Genomic DNA, 20,952 nt, shown 5'->3' on the forward strand with positions numbered 1-20,952 from the left:
TGCTCTGACATAATTGCACAGGCCTAGGAAGCTCTGAATTTTCTTTATCGTGAGCGGCTTAGCCGTGTTCATGATAGCTTCTGCCCTTTCTGGGGTTACCTTTTCCCCTTGTGTGAGATTAGTTGGCCTATGTACAGCACTTCTTGTTGACAGTATTGTAGCTTTTCCTTGTCAACCTTATATCCTTTCTCAGCCAATATAGTCAGTAGCTGGACTGAATCGCGCCTGTATTGTTATTCAGTGGTGCTGCAGATCAGAATGTCATCTACATACTGCAAAACAACACTGTCTACTGCAATGTTGCTTAGGTCCATTTGAAGGACTCGATTGAAAATGGATGGAGACTCACAATACCCCTGTGGCAAGCTCATGCTTTTCAGGCGCATTTGTCTGAAAGTAAATGACGTCAGATCTTGTGAGTCACAGTGCAACGGGATTGAGAAAAACGCATTTTTCAAGTCAATCACCGTGAAATATTTTGCCTCAGTGGGTATGTTGCATAGGATTGTGGATGGATTAGGGACTAGGGGGAACTCTGCTTCAACAATATCGTTTAATGCTCTTAAATCTTGGATTAAACGCCAAGACCCTCCCTTTTGATTTCTTGACGGGGTAAATCACCGTGTTACAGGGTGATTCTGACGTCACCAGCATTCCCTGCTCCATCATGGCGAAAATTGTCTTCGTGATCCCTTCATCCGCTTCTCTGGACATGGGATATTGTCGCGCTCTAGGTAAAATTTCTCCTGGTTTCAGTTTAATTTTCACTTCTCCTGCCCCTTTCAGGAGGCCTACATCATAGGGCCCTGTAGTCCATACTGTGACAGGTACTTGAGCCATGTCATCATCAAAGTATTCTGGACGTATCCTTGCCAACATCATTCTCTGTGGCACCTCTCGTCTAATCATTTTGACCCAAAATAAGAGACTCACTTCCACCCTCGTCTCTTCTAGGTCTGATTACTTTGCACACGTTTGAATAATGCATCCCTGGAGTGGAGCATACTATGCCATCCTCCGTAAACAAAATAGTCATATTCAACTTTGTCATTAAGTCCCGACCCAAAATATTTACTGGGGTCTGGCGTGAATATAATAAGAGTACATTCATCTCACACTCCCCTACAGAGACTGGGAGATTGTCCGTAAAGGGAACTCTACTGTGAGCTCCTGTGAAACTCTGACTATCTATGTCCTAGCCGGACAAGGAAAACTTGCCTTCTCGTATGCACGAGCGTGTTTTCCCCGTGTCAACTAAGGAGTATTCTTTCCCCCCTATGATGAAATTTACCCTTGGTTCCCTGTTAGGGTCTGGTGTCACTGATAGGCTAGAGCACATCAGAGTTTCCTGTGAGCTGTCCTATTGTGTATATATAGGTTCGGTCCACTGTGTACTTGTGGATTTCCCCCATTTCCAGGGTTGACTCCTCCGAAGTTAGTGCCCTGAGACATTTGTGGCGGTGCCTGCTGGGATTGCCCTTGTGGCATGTTCCCCATGTTCGAGGGTTGAACCCCTTGCTGCGCACCTTGCTGCAAACCTGGCGCCTGCTGCTGCACTGTGTGATTCTGTGCACCGCCTTGTTGTGGGAGGGCAGGCTGATTCACCATGCCTGTTCTTATTCCTTGGCCATTTTGCCACATGCCTTGGCTTCTGCACACGCGCGCCACATGTCCTGTCATTCCACACAGCCAACATACTGGCGGTGGTCGGGCCATCTGTCCATCTGGCATAGCTGGACTGCCCATCTGCGCGTTCTGAAACCCTCCCTGATTACTCTGCCATCCTCTTCCTCTAAATCCCCTACCCCTCGGGTAAAATCCTGTGCTACCATGGTTATTCTGCGATGGGTTAGCCGCTTGTTGTGCATTTGGTTCAGCTGGGCTTGTCGTCATGGCTCCCTCGAGAGCATACTTTGAGAGTTTATTTTGCACCAGCTTTGCCTCCTCAGCCTTACAAGTTGCCTCCTTTTTTCGGTTCTTTTCTTTCAACAATCTACAGTAGTGTGCAATTGTCAATTGGATTTCGGCCCATGGTTTGGCTTCTATTCCTACCAATTTCTTGAGCTGTTTTTTCACCGGTTCAGGAAACCCTTGGAACAATATATGGTAAAATACAGGGATAGATTGCGTCCAAAATTCTGGATATAAATCAACAGATCCTCTGACTCTTTAATTTTCCGAGTCATTATAGCTCCCATATCGGAAGTGTCTGGGTACAGCGTTCGTAGCGCTTTCCACACTGCTGCTCTACAATTATTAAATGGTGCTCCGTCATGGGAAGTGTTAATTATGGTTACCCTAGGGTACCCGGCTCGTTTCCATACATCGTCTGCCCTTTCACCAAGTATGGTGATTAGGAGGCCCTTAATGTCCCCTATAGCTAAGGTGACTCCCCCCCGTCATTTTCTCTAGCTCATGTATCCACTTCCCGGCTCCCGATGTCAGCATTGGAAGCTTGTTTTTCAGGGTTTCTCGATCCATGTGTGGCCATGGAATATATTGTGGTCTTGCTCCCCCCTTTTCTAGCGGCGGGAATTGGAATGCACAGTCTTCCTTCTCTTTCCCCATAGCTCTCCTGTCTATCGCTGGGGTAGCATTCCCGCATCGCCGTCTACCTGGCAATGTCCTCAATCTGTCTACATAGGCAGGTGCTGACGCCCCCCTCTGACCGTGGGGAGTTCCCTCATGTCAGCCAGACTGCGCGGCAGACTTCGGTGTCCTAGTTGCGGACTCGCTAGCGTCTGACTGTCGTACCCCTTGGTCTCCCTTCTTTGTGTGCCTCGTTCGCAGTCTCTTCCACCAGAGTCGGACGCTGATCGCTCCCAGTTCACGCAACTCCTTGCATTTTCTTCGTTCTGACCAATCTCCAGCATGTCTAGGGATAGTCCCCTGCTCCCACTACTTCAGGTGACATCCTCAGTGTCATATAGCTGAGTGCTCTCCAAGCACTCGTCTTCCCTTCCCCCTTGGGAAATTTGGTCCAGCCCCATTTCATTGTATATTCTATCAATCGTTTCTGGTGTCGAAGTAATCTTCAATATTTGTCCCACTTGTACCTGGTACAGAGTCATTTGCAGGAAAGAATTCTTCTATATCTTCCCATTCTACAACAGGATTGGGTTTATTAACTTCCCGCTCCAAATATTCCAGATCTCGTGCCCTCTGTCTGCGCTTGCGTTCTATTTCCTCATCTACTTCCTTGCGCTTCCTCGCTTCTTCTCTAGCCTTATCTTCTTCCTTTCTCCTTTCATTTCTATGTTCTTTTGCCCTTCTAACTTCCTCATCTTCTCTTCTCTTCACTCTCTTTTCACATACTCTTAGCTGTTCGTCCAACATTTGCTTATTCTGTCTGTACTGGTCATAGGCTGCCTTCTGTTTGCGATCAAGCTGTTTCTCTTGATCTTTACAATATAGTTGTTCTCGCTTCAGCCTATCCTTCCTTCTTATTCTTTCGTCCCTCATTTCCTTCTCCTTTTCTCTCCCTCTTCTTTGCGTCTCATCAGACTTCTCTCTCGGTCTCACATCATCACTTCCTTTTCCATCGAGTTTCAATAATCTCTGTCCTCCCATCCATTCGTCTTTTGCGAATGCTATCTCATCTGTTCTGTCTTCACTTGCTTTCCATTTCTTTCCCTCTCTCTCCTGAACGAGAGGTGCACAACTCTGTGCCTGGTCCTTTCTTTCATCATCGCGTCTCTCCTTGTCTCTCGGGACTGCGGAGGCAAGATTAATTTCCTGCTCCTTCTCTTTGATTTCGTCACTACTGTACGTAGGTGACTCATATGCAAGGTTGCTATACCCCGTGGCTGCCTTGAGTATCTTCGCGGGTAGAGTCCCTCTGACTTACTTCCCTCGATGACTGGCTCAGACGGGGCTGGTGGCGCAGTAGGCGTCTCACCCCCCTCCGTGCATACGTTTAATATCCAGTCTGCGGATGGTTCTTCCTCCTTCGCCTGTTTGAACATCTTCCAAAGTTCTAGAACAGCGAGGCGTTTCTCTAATTTTTTGCCTGTGTATGTGGCATGTAGGTAAGTCGTCATGTGTTGTAAGATGGCTTTAGATAAGGACCCATTTTGTGGCCAAGGCATAAACATCTTGTGGGCGGTACCCTTAACCCACTCTGTACTGTACTTAAGCTTAGGTGCATGCTTGGGTAACTGCTTACACAGATGTGCAAGTGGGGTAACCACCTCCATTCGCAATTTTGTTACCAACAATACTTATGCAGTGTCAACACGTTCACCAGTATGAGCGAGAACCAAATACGCAAGCTCCAATCCAATCCCTTCTGCCAAAATTCTATACATCAATTGACTTAAGACCAACAAACCACTGGCCATTCCCTCTTAGTTACAGAATCGCGTAAAGCCCAAATTTAATTTTAAACAATCACAAGATACAGTTCTTTGCATTTGACATATAACAGGACACATAAAACAGACATTCGACAGACTAGACGGACACCAGCTGGACATGCATATTCCTGCCTTCTAATCAATACCCCATCATGGAGTTTAAACAAACTCCCTTTGTACCGTCCTTAATCGTCAACATAGTCTAATTGTCCCCCATTATGTGGGCTATGAGTTCACATTTCTTCTGACCGCTGTATTAAAGCGCAGGAACAAGGCAAATCCTTTTTTATCTCACGTCCCTCCTGGTATCCTTCGTTTTCTCTCGAGTGTCCCCCCGGTAATCCCTTGTATTTCTCTCGGGTGCCCTCCCGGTAACCACTTTTTCTCTCGGGTGTCTATCCCGGTAACGACTTTTTCTCTCTTTATGCTCGAGCCATTAACCATATATTCTTCTCTATTTCTGACTATTATATTTTTCTTTCTCCGCCACCCTCCGTTACCTTTCCCTTACTTATTCTAATGCCTACAAGACATTTGCCAAAGTAACGAGTTTATTGTTTCACTCGCCGCTCGCATCTTTTTCCTCTCTGGGACCTTGTGATCACTGCCCCTTCCTCTTCAGCCTCTTGCAGTCTTTTCGTCCGATTGGCTGCCCGTGGGAATGAGAAGGGTTATGCTTGTAAGGCAGGTTCCTTCAGACCCACTGCAGATTTTTCAAAGTTATTCTATCATTGTCCATGGGAAGCTTCTCAGTCTACTCAGCCAGAATGGCGAAAGAACTCGTGATATTGCTGAAGGCCTAGAGTTACATTGTGCCGTCGGTCTATAGGTGTCTCGAAATTATATAATCAATAGTTGATGGCCGAAACCATCCTCGCGCTACCAAGTGTACTGGAGAGGCGGATTGTCCTCTGACGGGCCCGTAGGTCAGAGAACACCTTCTAGTACCTGTAAGACAAGATAGCTGCACCATGTGAGGAATGGGGGTGCAGGATTCACTTGCTCCAACACAACTCAATAATGAGGACTCAATAGTTTGGCAAAGGGAAGTCCGTTTACAGTACAGAAAACGGGGAAACAAATGGGAATCAGCAGTGATGCGATCGCCTGTCTCGCTTCAACTTCCTCGAACTTCATACAAACAGTAACTTTTATGCTCAAAACTCATCATCATTGACGTCTAACTCTACAAGTTTGTCATGCAATATAATTGGTTGAAAAAGGTAACGTACAGGTGCTATATCTGTATATGGTATCCGAGCATGCGGATTGGATAACTCTTATCGGGTGGGCGCCTACGCCCCTCCCTCTATATCACACGTGATAGTCGTCACTACAAGTACGATGTCCTATTGGTTCTAATATCTATAGGGCCCTAGATAACTTGGTCCATTGTGATTGGGCAGGTTACACCCCTAGACATAAATCTCCATTTTAATTAGCAGCATGCAGAATGGACACCCAGGTGCCTAGTGCCCCAAGATTCACCCTGCCTCCCTTCCATCAATCAGTGCTTTTGGGCTATGTGTCAATTAGTTGGCTGGGTATGGCCTCGAAACGGTAGCCTCTTATCTGGAAGCATCCTTGGATCTGGGTGACATCAGACATTGGTAACTTTGCGCCTGGCTGGTCACATGTCTGTTCACCGTGAATCTGCTTCTGTTTCCAGCTTTTCGTGTATTTGATTCTTCTTTAGCCTCGCCACATGCCTGGGCCCCCCCTTATCTTGACCTTCACGGGGCAGGCTGGTATGCTCTGAAGTTTCGATTCTCCAGCGTTGCCGCTCTCCCCCCTTCCTTGGGTTGACCTTGAATTCCCAGGCATGAGCAACTTCTTTGCTGAGTTTCGATTCTGCTCTTCTTTCTGGCTTTAGCTGGAATATGAAACCTGGCCTGATCGGCCTCTGGCTTCATGGGCACACTTCTGCTTACAAAATGAGTCGCACTCGTATAATGTGCCTTATTGAGGTAGATATATGGTTGGCGCTTGCCTCTCTATTCTTCTACTAAGCATTGCAAGCAGTACTGTTTTCTTAGCTTCTTGCTTTCCAAGCCTATTTACACGCGTTAGCTGGTTGGCTACTTCCATCTTGCCTCATAGCAACGTGTCCTTACGTTTCAACATAGTCTCTTCTCCTGTGTCCATTACATCTATTTTTCATAGCTGCTCGCACTGGCGTGCTATCCTTGATGGCCGTTTTCGTTCATCCGCGAGTCTGTCCAGGCCCTTGTGTCATTTCCACTGGCTATCCATTAAGGCTCATTGGGTCTCTTCGTGGGCTGTCTGTAGGTACTCTTCATTTCGTCCCAGCTGCTGGTATGGTTGTCTAAGAGGGTATTGTGCATGTGCACTGGGCAGAGCCCGAGTGCTGCTCTCTGTTGGTTCATTTGTTCCTCGTACGTCACATACCTTGGCGACTACATTACTGGTAACTCGAAATGGGGGGCAAGGGTGCAGGCCATGTCTGGAACCTCCTGTACACTTGTTCCACATGCAACCTCACCAAGGCCTCTATCTCACCACCATGTAGGAGCAGGAAACGTATGATGATTTGTGAACACAAAGATGACATCTGTGAAAAACTTAGGTGGGTGCAGTATCCAACTGCCTTCAGGACATTTTGTTGGGTATTCTGTTTGGCACTTTACAGGTCGACCTGGTTGCTTTAATGACAAATGCTGTAACGTTGGAAGGGCAACTTTGAGAGTGAAATCACGAATGATGGAGTTGGATGGGCCAATATCTGGGGGTGGCTTAGTAGGATATATTGAAGAGGCACAAACCACATTTTTGTTTGTATGCAAAGGGAGGTTGAGTGGGTGGACGCCTTTTGCATGTTCCTTGCCCAGGGCTCTCAAACTATCTACTATTGGCAATGGGATATCCTGGAAGTCACTTTTGTGATGGTAAAATGTGGACCAGCCACAACCTGGTCACTTCCTGGTGGTTCTTCTGGAATGCAGCTCTGTTGGACACAATGCTTCCAATGAGATCTTTTTAAGTTTTTTCAAAGGCAGTAAATTCTTCGATGAATGGCTTCCAAAATTAGGTGCCAGGAAGTTAGGTGTACGTGGGTTGTAACACGCTTAATATATCATTCTAAGGTTTGGCACCTCAAAAGTACGCTTGTTGTATGACGGATAGTCTGTTTTGCGTAAATTTCTTCCTGAGATGCTGCATGTGGTTTATTTTCAGATTGTCCACAGTACATTCACAGATGGAGCGATTATGTAATATATCCTCTCTCTGCAGGCCTGATTCTTCCAAACAAAGCATTTGTGTCAAATGGAAGTCTTTGCCTGACCCTTGATCTAAACTATTTACTTGTCCTTCTTTCTCATTGAAATCCTATACTCCAAAAATGTTCAGTATGGAAATGTTTGGACTTTGAAAAATAGTGAACCTCTTTGTCATTGTTAGGTTTGGTTTTGACCAAATTCTCACCCAAAACTGTTACTGACAAACTGATTTGAAGGAAGTGTCCAGTGATGTATTATTATGACCGAATCTATTGGAGAAGTGTGTGCTTCCTGAATAGCACTAGGGGGATTGTAAGCGCCATGATGCCCTTGGGTGTACGTGCGCTTGACAAGTGCTATTAACATAACATAACATTAAATGGCGCCCCTATATTTCCCTTTTTGAGTTCTGTTGGAAATGTTCTGGAAAGTCTGAGAGCATAAAGTAGTTGTTGTGGGCCTTGTTATCATTCTGGTGAGTGGGATGTGCTGCTGGCTTGGAGGATGAGGCGTGGGATTCTGTTGTGGGAGAACATTCTAGCTGTTCTGCTTAATGACGTGTTTAAGACTTAACTTCTAAGTTCATATTCTGTTCTTCTCTAGGGTTCAAAGATGGAACTGCCGCTCTGGCTGGTGAAAGGTCTCTATGACAACAAACGGCGGATCCTCTCTGTGGAATTGCCCAAGATTTACCGGGAAGGCTGGAGGACAGTTTTCAGTGCAGATGCAAATGTTGTCGACCTGCATAAGATGGGACCTCATTACTATGGATTTGGCTCCCAACTTCTTAACTTTGAAAGTCCTGAAAATACAGAGATTGCAAAGACCATCTTGCAGGTAAGCATCATGTGTGGTGTTTTTTAAAAATCTTTAAGATTTGAAGGGGTTCATCTTGTAATGTGGCCCCCTCAAAAAGATTGAAATTGAGTCTTGGGAGCATGTTGCATGCCAACATGTCTTAACTGTGATATAAATTGTATGCCAAAGAATTGGTCATGCAGTGACACACTGCAACATTTGGACATACAGTGTTCCAGGAGCTAATGCCTGTCTTCAGTCAGTCCTTTTAAGCAGCAGATTGATGTGTCTCTCTCACAGTTTTACAGGTCAATCATCTTTCCTGGGATCGATTTACACGCGTCTGTTATGTTTCTGGTCCACTTTGGCCTGCTCCATTTCTTGTTGGAAACCTTGTAGAGTTTGTCCATTTGTATTTGTGTCCACCCAGCACGGTACTTTCCTATTTAAGTTCCACCTGATAATTTAAAGAGTGTTCTCGTTTCATTGCTGAATTGGCTCCCAAGTCGTTTTTCAATGAATTCATGTAGTCAAATAGGTCCTGCATTTGTTAAGTGGAGTTTGGGGGGTGGTGCGGGTGGGAGATGACATCATACTCCATTCTACACAGGGCCTTCCAGTTTTCTTGGCTGCTTCACATCCATTTGTATTCCATCTTTTCTACATTTCACAGTTGATTGACTCACTGCTTCCTCACAAGTGGAACTTTGTGGAATGTTGTTCTTAGATACATATTTGCTCTCCTGTCTATTTAATGTTGGAGTTGTGTGAGGTATGGTTCACTGAACAAGGCTTCCCAAATCACCTGCCCAGAACTGTTCAACCAGTGTGTGGGCACATGAGTAAAGTTATGGTGCCAGCAGGACATTTGCTACTGGGATTTCCGTTAAATCACCCACTTCTCAGAGTAATGGAGGGCTCACCCGGACAGTAACCACTCAACTTTGCATGCATGGCTGTAATACTCGAGCTGTTTGGGCATACCTCAGGAATCCCTTCCTTTTTATAGAATTTGGTTTAATAAAGCCTGAAACACAAATAACACATTACTGCAATGACAACATCAGTAAGTAGCTCACAGCTTAAAGAAACACTGTCACAGGAGAGTAATTGACATCAGAGAGATTGTGTTTATACTGGGCTAATGGGAGCCTCCTTCTTTGCCAACCAATAACTCTGCAAACTGACAAATATGAAAGTTGTCCCTTCTGGTGGTACTTTAACTTCCTTCTGTTAATACCTGTTTTTATAGGGGCCATAGATTTTCCCCTCTCAAGCACTGCCATAATAGGGTAACGAGGAGGAGCCTGTACTGTTGCAGTTTAACATTTAGCAACATCAAACAATCGTGTACCTACTATTCCCAAGAAAAATTGACAACAGCTGGCTGCAGCCTTCTTAAAATCTAATGGGGTCATCGGATTAAAGCTGGCTTTCTTTTAGCTAGATTTTGTCCTTCTTCCTTTTAAACTGATAGTCTTCTGTTTACTTGAACCCACCATTGGGTGGGAGGGTTCAAGCCAAGCAGTCTACCTACAACAGCCACTCCCGATGGTAACAATTTCAATTTGCAAGCTGCTAGCCAGGTATAATCTCACCTGCCCCGCAATTCTGTACATGCGCACAGCATGACATTTCATACTTGCAAAGAGCACATTTTCACTTGCCAATGGGCAGTGGAGAGTGCACATTTTGAGGACTAGTCTTTTAGGCTTTCTGATGCAGTGAGATGGCCGCTTTTGGCACCCTTTCGTGAAGGAGCACAGAATGGCTCTCTTCAGACTCCACCATAGCTCTTCGCCGTCCCTTACTTCTGTGTCTCTGCAAAGATGAGTGTGTTCCCGTGGCCACTATAGACAGAGCTACCATGAAACTGAAGTAAGAATGTGTGCCAAAGAGGCCATCAGGAAGGTTTGTTGAGTTTGATTGCAAGGAGGGTGAGCTCCAGACGGTCCTCAAGATGAGGCCTTCGATGAGATCGCTCCATCCTTGTTGCCTTACCTCCACCAAACCAAAAATCTCTTAATCCCTGCTCAAACCCCAACATACTTCTTTCCAGCAGGAAAGACCATTTGCCCTTTTAGATGTAAAGGGGAGTGGAGGGGTGGGGCACTTTCCAAACAATCTTATTAAGCAGTGCTTTTCCAATCACTAACTGTTACCTGGCAGATTATTCCCTCCCTCGTGGGTTATGTAATCGGAACAAGAACCTTGTCCATCTCCCCTGCATGGCTATTTCTTCCTTTTTGACACCGCATTCCACCAGCTTTCGCCAACTTCTCTGGTATATCTCAGAGCCGCTCCTGCTGTTTGTTGGTGAACATCCAGCACTAGTTCTGGTTCTGCACATGAGGTGCTCTGAATGTGTTTACTCTCAAGCACCGCAGAACTGCCGTTTGGGTGCTGGGAGTTCCACTGATGTAAAGTGTGTCCTATTCTTCTCCCTATCTGGAGAGTCAGTGCTTCGCGTTTCTCCCTAAACATTCTCTTTGCATCTGTCCTCATTGTGTTCAAACCTTCATCGTCCTATCCCCTGGTTCTGTGAGTGCCCTGTGGGTGTCGCTTGTCTCCCATGTCATGCCAAGCGAGATCTCCCAGCCTCCTTCTGAAAGTTCCTCACTTCTGACTGAAAGCACTGTAGGCCGGTTCCAGGGATCTTGCCAATCTGTGTGTGCGTTGTCTGGGTTTCCTTCCTCTCATGGCACGTTGAACTTACTGACTCTTCGCTGGATTGCGTTTGAGTCTTTAGTATTCCATTTGTCTTCTCCCTTCACTACTTTCTCCCTGGGTGCACTGTGCTGAGCTGCCACCTTGCATGGAATCTTCCATGCTGGGAGCTCTTCTGCGCTTGCTTATCTACGTTGTTCATTGATTTTACGCACCTTCTGTTTCAGGCCTTCTCTGCACAGTTTGTTTCTATAATATCCCTCTTCTATTCAGGCCAGAACTATGGCAGAGTTTATATACCAGATTGTAGGTTTTAAGTGCCAGTACTGATGGAACTCTGTGAGGCTAGGGAGGTGAGCCAACTATACAACATTCCCCTAGGGGGTTGCGGTAATCAGGACCTCACAGGGGAGGGACTCCTCTCTTGGGGATAGGGACTCCTGTTCAATGAAGGAACTCCCTAATCTTCTTTCCTATGGGACCCTGAGACCCTCATTGTCCCAGGAAGTCCAACCTGAAATAAATACTGGTTGCTATTGTAAGATCTCTTCTTTTACTCAACCAAGATCTGAAACCACTAAGAAAGGAAGAGTAAAAGAGACATAAAGAATGGCTGGAACCCGATAGTACTGAGGAGAGTGAAGGAGCAATAACTACTCCTCCTTCAGTGAAGATAGCCAGTACTGGGAAGAGCTGGCCCCAATCAAGGAGGCGTAAAGCATACCTCTTGGATCCTCTGCTGGGGAGGACCTAGTAACAGAGGATAGAAACAGAGAAAGAGCTTGCTAAAGAGAGAAGCTGGTATTGAGCCTGCAGCCAGGGAACCTCGAACTTGGGAACCAGAAGGTCGTGGAAAGAAGCTGGTCCTCTGTCGAGGGGATGACTGGGAAAGGTAAGAGGAGTACTCGTGGCTCGATGGAGAACCATACCACTTGGAAGCTGGAAGAAGTCAGGCGGTGTCATGACCTCTGGGAGGTGGACTCCATAAACTGCTCCGAGGTACCTGGAATGGCGTGAGACCAGGTAAGGGTTCGGGGCGAAGTAAAGATTGCTACGGGAGTAATCTCCCTCATCAAAGTGATTGCGAGAACCAAAACAGACGTAAAGATTGCTACAGGAGTAATCTCCCTTGTCACAGTAATTGTGAAGATCGCAAGAAAAGCCAATAGCCTTATGGGAGTGATCTTCCTCCACACAGTAATTGTGAAAACCATAAGAAAAGCCAAGAGTATTGAGTGATCTCCCCGGTCACAGTAGTGAAGACTGTAAGAAAAGGGCAAGAGTGGTACGGGAGCAGTCTCCCTCGTCACAGTTAGAGGGGAAATCCTGAGAAAAGCCAAGAATACTATGGGAGGGATGCTCCCTTATCTTAACAGAGGGAAGAGCCAATATCATTGGACACTGAAGAAAAACCAAAGAAGTTCCCAGAGAGAATATCGGAATAACAGTTAAGGAAAGGACCGTTTTGGACATTGAGAGCCAGGGGATAATCTGAACAGTTAAAGAGACTAGAAGATCGGTCAACAAGGCTGAGCCAGATAGGCCAGGAGAAGGGAACCATTTTCCTGAGCCCCTTTATTGTTTTCTAAATCTTTTTTGATTAGTGGTAGGGTCAGAAGTAGGTTAGGGTTTGGACAGAGTTTTTGCTTTGAGCAAACCACCCTGATGACAAGCATCCTAGTTAGTTCTACTAGGTAGGGCAAACCCTTTAGTATAAGGAAAGGTAGGTCTTTTTCTTATTAGTTTCAATAAAAGCCTTGTGTAAAATGCCATCCCTTTCTCCATCCTGCAGCCTAGCTGACAAAGCATGCATGGAACTGTTTCAGATGGGACTTTTAAATTCACTAACATTTGTTCTTGAAGAAAGTGCTGAAGAAGGAACCGATCAGTCGCTAACACTGTTCTAGACCATGAAGGACAGGTTACCAGGTTGCCCGACAGTTAAAGTGAGGTTCATAGAAGTTACAGAATTACATAAAAGTACTTGATGATACTGTACATGAGTTACATCTTGCGCAATGCGGCGTAGGTTACGGTGTACTTGTTGTAGTTGTTAAATTGAGGGTTTCTGATGGAGAGTTATTGTGTCAGTTCCTGTGTGAGGAGTCACATTTTCAGGTGTTTGCGGAAGGTCCAGAAGGAGACTTCTGACCTTAGGGTGGCTGGTAGGGTGTTGCAGTGTTTGGGAGCTACCACTGGGAAACTGCTGCCTCCAGAAATCTGGAGCTTGAAGCGGGGTTGGAGAGTAGGGGAGAGTATGTTGAACTTGTAGGTCTAGTAGATTTGTTAGGGGTTAATTTGTCTGCAAGGTATTTCGGGGCTGACTTATGTAGACCTTTATGGGTCATAGTTAGTGTTTTGAAGAGGATTCTCTCTTGGATAGGTTGCCAGTGGGGGTTTCGTCTAATCAAGGAGGCGTGAGTCTTTTTGGGTATGTTTAATGCTGCTCTTGTTGTTTTGTATCACCTGCAGTTTTTTGATATTATAGTTCATGGTGCTGGCATAGAGGGCATTACAGCAGTCCAGTCTAGACAATATGCTCTAGCTGGCATAGTGCAGCTGTCAGGGGACAGGAAAGGCCTGGAGGCAGTGATGAGTTTCGACGTGTAGGCAATCGCTGAGGCTGCGGCGTTGTCTTGTCAGAGTGAGGGCTGAGTCAAGTTAAAAACAAAAGATGGAGGTTTATATGTATTGTGACGAATCCCAGGCTATTGTCCCTGCTCCCATGGGGGGAGCCCCTTCCATGAGGCCAGGAGGTGAGACTTCTAGCAGTTAGTCCCCCTGGGGGTGGTACTCAGCGGGTGGATCTCATTGGGAGGGATACACTCCATGGGACCAGTGATGACTATGCTGGGAGAATGCGGTGTATAAAAACCCCATCTATGTCCCCTCTATCCTTTCGCTCTATTCAGCCCTCTCAGGTTCCCCACACATCTGTGTACCTCTGTAGTACGGAGGACCCTGTCAATATAGGCCATACTGGGACCAGGACGAGTGAGTCCTGCCCAGATGGAGTTGACAAAAACACTGAGACGAAGAAGAGCTGGCCAGGAGGCAAAATCCCACTGCAGAACCAACATACGCGGTACAGTCCTCGGGCCGGAGCCAACAACAAAAAGAAAAGGACTATGCCTTATTGACAGATCCTCCCTGGAGAAACCGAGAGCTGGCTGAAGGCTAGGCATGGAGAACATTAAAGGCTGTCTGAGCCTCGCGGGACACACGCTGTGTTGGCAGTTGCCCAGGCTCGAGACTTTGAGGCCCGAACGAGACCGAAAGCCGGACCACGCAGTCAGACCGAGAAGCACACACCAAGTAGGACCAGACCTGGAAACGCTGTGAGGACATGCAGAGATCGCTCGCAGGTGTGCAGTTTTCCGCAGCAGGAAGAAGCAGTTGCACAAAGCCGCCAGAGCAAGCAGATAACACCACACAATGCACCTGGGTTACCATAGCTGGTGGTGGAGGAAAAAGAGAGCAGTTGGGGAAGGCTGATGACCCCATCCACCTCGTATCTGTACCTGTGAAAAAGTAGGAAGAATGCATCTGAGAACCAGTGCCTGACCGGTTAGTGAACTGGGCCTGAGCGCAACCTGCAATAAACCGTAGATTAGGGTATGGTACCAATACGAAGTCTGTGAAGACCCGCAAAAGCAGGACATCAGGATATGGGACCCATACAGAGTTGGAGAAGCAAAACCCAAGCAATAAAAGGTGTCTGGAACCCACAAGCACCAAAGGGAGCACACAACCAAGGGGCTGGGGACCACAAGAAGTCGGGGAAAGTCCTGAGGCAACACCGAGAGGTCTGGGACCCATGCAAACGAAAGAACCTACACAGCAAGTCGGGGAGACCCTGAGACAAGTTAGAGGAGTCTGGGACATGTATATATTGTCGAGGACCCAGTGCCAAATGGAAAATATTTTCTGGAATAATCCTGTCCGCAGTCGAGTTTGGCAGAATAGTGAATGTGACTTGGCATTACATTTGTAAACTGGAGAAGGTGAACATGAGAAGAGACTGAAACACCCCCCCCCCCCACCCACACCCCCCAAGAACCGTTTGAAAGAAGAACCTCTACAGTCAGGTCTGAACCAGACCTGATGTTACATTGGTGAACTGGAGAAAAAGACTGGGGGAAGAGTGCCCCTTTTTGATACTTGAAAATTGTGTTTTGTAATCTACAACAAACTGTGAAAGAGGAGCGAAGACTATTCCCCCAGTAATCCTGTTATATTTTGTTTGCGTTTGGAGGATCATCGAACCACTCATTGTGCCTTTTACTTAGAACTGAATATTTGACCTAATATCCAGATCGAGAAGAACCTCCTTCTGGATTTATGAGACACCCAGTTTTCCTTTGCTAATCTAGAGTGTAAGGGATGGAAATAGGTTTGGACAAAGGACGGTGGACATATTATTTTACTGGACATCCTGACAGAATCCTTCCTTTTTTTTGTTGAGGTAGGGCAACCCATCATAGAAATGGGGCCAGACAGGTTTGTCCTTTTATTTACTTTTATGAATAAATAAAAGTATTTGCCGACAAACATGCCACCATCAATGTTCCCTCTGATTATTTTCCTCTTAAGTTCGGAACTGGTTGCCTTTCGTTCACATTTTATTTTCCACGTGCGCAACAGACAAAGGATGTAAGCCAATTTGTGAGCATGCGAAGTTAGTGAGCTATCATCTCCGAAGAGAGTTTGGAAAAGAATTTACCCTTCCCAACCAACGCAATTCTTTACAAATCTTTGTAAATGGTGCATTTTACAACCATTTTTCCAAATACATAGGTTAACAAAACAAATATTGTATATGTGATTATAAAGAGAACTCAACCCGTTCAAGATCTGCCACAGTAGCTAGCAAATGTACTCGTGTGCAGAGAGAAATGTGTGCTTTATGCCACTGGAAAAACTCATGTGTATTACAATAAACAATTATCGCTTTTCATAACTGATGTGGCTGTCAAGAAATCAGACTGGATACAGTATGTGTAGATGGAATAATGGCAACTAAAAGAAATATGTCAGAAAACATGCCAATAGGAATTAATGTGTCACTTTTAACTAATTTAGGGGCCAGTAGAACATGCCTCTCATAATTTGTGTAAGGATGATAATTGCATCCAAATAATTGCCCCACAGAATATGATGATACAAATCCCCTAGCTTCTGCTTACTAACCACATTACATTGTCTAGTGAGTTGTGACAGCACTTACTGAAACCCAGCCTTGCAGCTAAGAGACATATCCCTAAAAATGGGCCCATCAAAAACAGGAAACCATGAACACATAGGAGCCAACCCCCGGCCTCTGTCCACAAAGCTCCTCTGATATTTATTTCGAATCAGTGCCCAGCACAGCTTTGGCCAGGAAGGAACTCATTTCTGCCCAATCTCAAGATGAATTTTAAGGGGAAAGAACATCTTTTAATAAGCATAAAGTATCCCTGTTGGCAATGCTAATTATGTTTGTACTCCCTGAAAAATCATTTCACTTCAAGTAGGAAGTAAATTCTTATCAGAGCCTTGCTTGTAACCCTGACACAGCCTATACTTTTGCCCACCCCTCCTAACCACAACCTAGACAAAATTCAACAAGAGGCTTACTGAGGTGTGTTCTGGAGCCCGGTGGAAGAAAATCTGAGGTTAATAGCATTAATACTTAGAGGTACAACACTTTAGTGCATTCTTCTGTAGCTAGGGATCCCTATGTAATTCATTGTTCTCAGTTAAACAAGATGCAGCGTTATGCTACAGTCAATAAATGAAGAACACATGTTTATATTGAATTTGCTCTCCAGCTGAGCACAGAAAGAAACAGACGGTGCAGTTCTCTAGACTGTTACTAGAGTTTCCTATCCATTAGGAAACAAACTTCTTCACCTTAATGTACTGTCAAAACAACTCACTTGGTTTTTGAAAGTTACTAATTTGTTTATTAGCCACAAGGAGTGTTTTTCTCTCCTCTGCCCTTCCACCTGTACGCCCCACTGACCTCCTGCCTACTGTGCTAGCCTCCAATACTAGTAGACTGGGCTCTGTAGCAAGGGAGGGATAGAAGCAGCAAAATATTCACTGGGATATGTACATCCCCATGATACTTTGCAAGCAAAACAAATGTAGTGCCTCATCATGTTATTATTTTTTTTATTGTGTTCTAGTCCAAAAAACAAATTTCGACTTTTCACCAAACTGTAAAATTCACATATTAAGAGTAACTAAACATTTCAAATCTAAACACATTATTGACATAAAAAAGGGAAAAAAAAGATTTTTCCATCATATCGCTTTCATAATCATTGACATGCCAAACGAAAAAACTAACAGCCTGATTCGTGGAATTATTGCGTGAAAAACAGATTTGCGCGCCTTTATGCCCGAAAATCCCTGTTTGAAGTATGGGGATTTTCGGGCAGAAAGGCGCACAAATCTGCGGTTTTGACGCAAATAATTTCATGAATCAGGCAGAAAATATAAAATAAACTATCAACATTTTTCTTCATTATCCAATAAATTAGACCCTTTCCTTTCTAGATCCAATGTTATTTAACTCTTAAAGCGATCTCACCAAGTTCAGCTCTTGCAAAACTTTGACCACTTCAAACGTTAAAGATTCATTGCCCGAAGCTAATCTTTTCCAGAAACAATCTGTTTCTAACCACCAGATGTGACATACAAATCTTTGTAACCTTTGGACCCTCGGGTCCAACGTCCCAGGACACACAACCAGTAGATGTCTTAATGACTGTATCTCTGCCCTGTCACATTTTTGCAAATATGCCAGTCATTATATCTATTCCATCTCTTATATGTTGGATTTCCAAGGTAGGCAATAGATTCAATCGAAATCTCAAAAAGGCAGCCCCACTGGATGGATCTGGCGATTACTTCAAGTCAGTGGGTAGAACAGCTCTTGGTTACCATCAGTTGGGGTCATGGACGCAGAGATTTTAGAAGATCTCATTGTCTCAATAGTTCTGTTCCAGTCAATCCTTTTCATGGATTCTTTGACCTTCATGGGATTTTGAATCAGCATTTCTTCCATACAGTCTGACTGCAATAGAATGTTGGTATATATCTCCCTCAAGCTATTCAGATATGTATTACAAAGCCCATAAAGGGAAATTGCCACATCTTCATATAGAGAAGGGGACGGGGGATCGAGAATCAACCTGTACACAGACAACTACACCCCAAACATGCTCTTAGTGAGGTAAGGCCCAGCTTGTAGCGCACACTGGCAATAGGGACACCATCCTGGAGACCCAGGACTCGTCTCCATATTTTACCCTCCAATCTGTCCCAATCAATTACATGTGATTGAAGGTTGGTGTCAAAACCATACAACAGTGGTGGAATTATTTTACCAATGTAAAATCTAATGATTGGGACGATGGAGAACTTGCAAAATGTATTTAGTATTTTTTTCATTTGCGAGCCTAATTGCAAAATATTAGACTCGAGGCTCGATGTTATGAGCACCTTTGTTGGGAAGGATCTAACAAGGAAACCTAGATAAGTTGCCTCCTTCACTATTGGCATTTTTTGTTTCTTCAGATGCCAGATGAAAGGCTTGGTGATCCTTAGGGGGTGTTTAAAGACCTCAATTTTAGATTTTTATCAGGATTTATTTTTAGGTCATTTAACTTGCGCATATATTTGAAAGGCAGAGAGAAGCTGTTGCAAACCAATCTGACTGTTATCTAATAACACAATATAATCGGCGTATGCCAGGCAATTGATTTTAATTCTTCCAAGTGTGGGGCTTAGCAAACCTAAGTCTTGTAGCCATTTAGCCAGATCACATAAGTACAGATTGAATAGAAAAGGGGCTACTACGCATCCCTGTCGTACTTTTTATTTTTTTTATTTTTTATTTTATTTTGATGGATTTAGAGAGTGTTCCTGCCCTATTCAATCTGACTGAAAGTTCTGAATTATTGTGGAGTTTTATCAAAATGGCCAAGAGGTTATCCGGGAGTCCCCATTGTCTTAACTTTCACCAAAGGCAATCCCTATTAATGTTGTCGAAAGCTTGGGACCGATCTATTCATGCCCCAAATAGAGGGGGACCGCCCTTGGAGAAAGAACCAAAACTAATGCTTCTCAGGACAAGGCCATTAATGGATGTTGAAAGACCTCTCTTAAAGCCTATCTGGTGTTTGGGAATAATGGCCTGTGCTTTGGCCCACTATTCCAGATCCCAGAGAACAAGGCCGGTGAAAACCTTTCCGTCAGCATCCAAGAGAGAGATTGGGCGATAGTTGGAAGGAGCCAAACGATCTCTCTTGTATAGCGGAATAATATTCTCCCTTTTCCAAGATTACGATATTTGATTTATGTCAATTATTCTACCAAAAAGGGCTGACAAGACCTGGGCCCAAAGATCAGGATTTGATTTCAGAAACTTAAGCCATTTGGTCCTGGGGATCTGGAGGAAGAAGAGTTTTTTTTTTTTTTAATTTTATTTTTTATAATGGTTTTTATATCTTCTTGTGATATGTACAGAGACCACTCTGTCTCAATGTCAATCTTAAGATTATCCGATCCAACATCACCGTAAAGCTTGGAGAAGTGGTCCATCCAAACTTGTTCCTGGATAACCCCATCTTGTGCTGTGTTAATGGGCCCAGCCAGTGACCCAATAATGGACCAAAAATTGCTTGAGTTCTTTAGGCAGATTGCCTTTAAAATACGTTTGCCCTCTAATTGTAGCAGATGGAATTTAATCGATCTGGACCAGTTCCTAGATCTGTTATTCAAGACATAGGCTTCCCTCTTTTAGTCTTGCACGTTCTTATTCACCTTTTTTATTTGCCTTAGGAGTTTCCTTCTCTCTCGTTTTTTCTCCCAAATCTGGACATCAAATTGATGTTTATTTGGCGGCTCGAGGGGCGGATATGTATTCAGGTGGATTCATTTCCCATAAGAATTCAACACATTTGCTGGGTTGACACCGATTCGATAATTCCCCCTCCGTCAAAGAGCTGGTAACCTTCCCCAGTGCATTAACCAAGGCCCGCCCACCCTTTTTAAACTTCATAAGTCGGTTCCCAGCATTATTCAAAGATGGCTCTTGTGTGAAACGAAGTTCTAAACTCTCTAGTCTTACATCAAAGACAGCCTCCAGTATAGCGTGGTCACTTGGGTCCCCGTTATTGGCGGAGAAGTTGAGACACCTATTAAAAAGACTCTTTGAGAGGAAGATATAGTCAATCATCAAATAACGTTCCTCCTTCGTCCAAGTGGGGGCCTGTGGAATATCCCCCCATAGTATTCCTGTTGAGCATAGCTAAATCCCATCCCAGCAGAAAATTATGCCACATCTCCCCATTAGTTGAAGGTAGCTTACAGATCATAGATCCTTGGGCTCCCCCTTTATACACTGGGAATTGAAATCTCCCATAACCAAAAGTTCGTAAGAGGGGAAACTGGGTCGTATAACGGATAAACAAATATGCTAATTTCTGATGGAAATCCAACAAGGCAGAACTCAAAGGGTTCCAATAGACGTCTACCACAATCCATTTGGGACCACTTCTATCCAACCTTGATTCAACTCTCACCAACAGGATACATGTGTCCCTGTCTGACAACAAAACAGAATGGGTAAATACTTCATTTCTGCAGGCGATAATGACATAGGCCCCCTGATGGCTGTGCCGCCCCCTCCCCAGAGGCCAATTCATGAAACACAGCCCAAAAGGGGTCTTCAACCATGTCTCCTGGAACACTATCACGTCAAATGTATCAAATATATAAGCCCTTTTATTGTCGGAGAAAAAGGATTTATGGCCCTTAGTATTCCAGACCAACACTTTAATGGTCTCTTTCACTACAGCAGCAGCTTCTGCGATTTCTTTAACTAGAGCGGCTGCTCAGGC

General features: G+C 44.7%; 1 protein-coding gene across 1 annotated transcript in view; it reads left to right on the plus strand.

Annotated features, from left to right (window-relative positions):
* Positions 1-20,952, plus strand: part of GINS3 (GINS complex subunit 3) — a 109,741-nt gene that overhangs the window by 66,843 nt on the left and 21,946 nt on the right. Inside the window, exon 2 of the mRNA XM_069654531.1 lies at positions 8,198-8,431. Within this exon, the coding sequence (XP_069510632.1) occupies positions 8,198-8,431 (234 nt within the window). The remainder of the gene's footprint in view (positions 1-8,197; positions 8,432-20,952) is intronic.

The sequence above is a fragment of the Ambystoma mexicanum genome, chromosome 1p (genome assembly GCF_040938575.1).
Source record: "Ambystoma mexicanum isolate Mex_15411 chromosome 1p, UKY_AmexF1_1, whole genome shotgun sequence".
Taxonomy (NCBI): Eukaryota; Metazoa; Chordata; class Amphibia; order Caudata; family Ambystomatidae; genus Ambystoma; species Ambystoma mexicanum.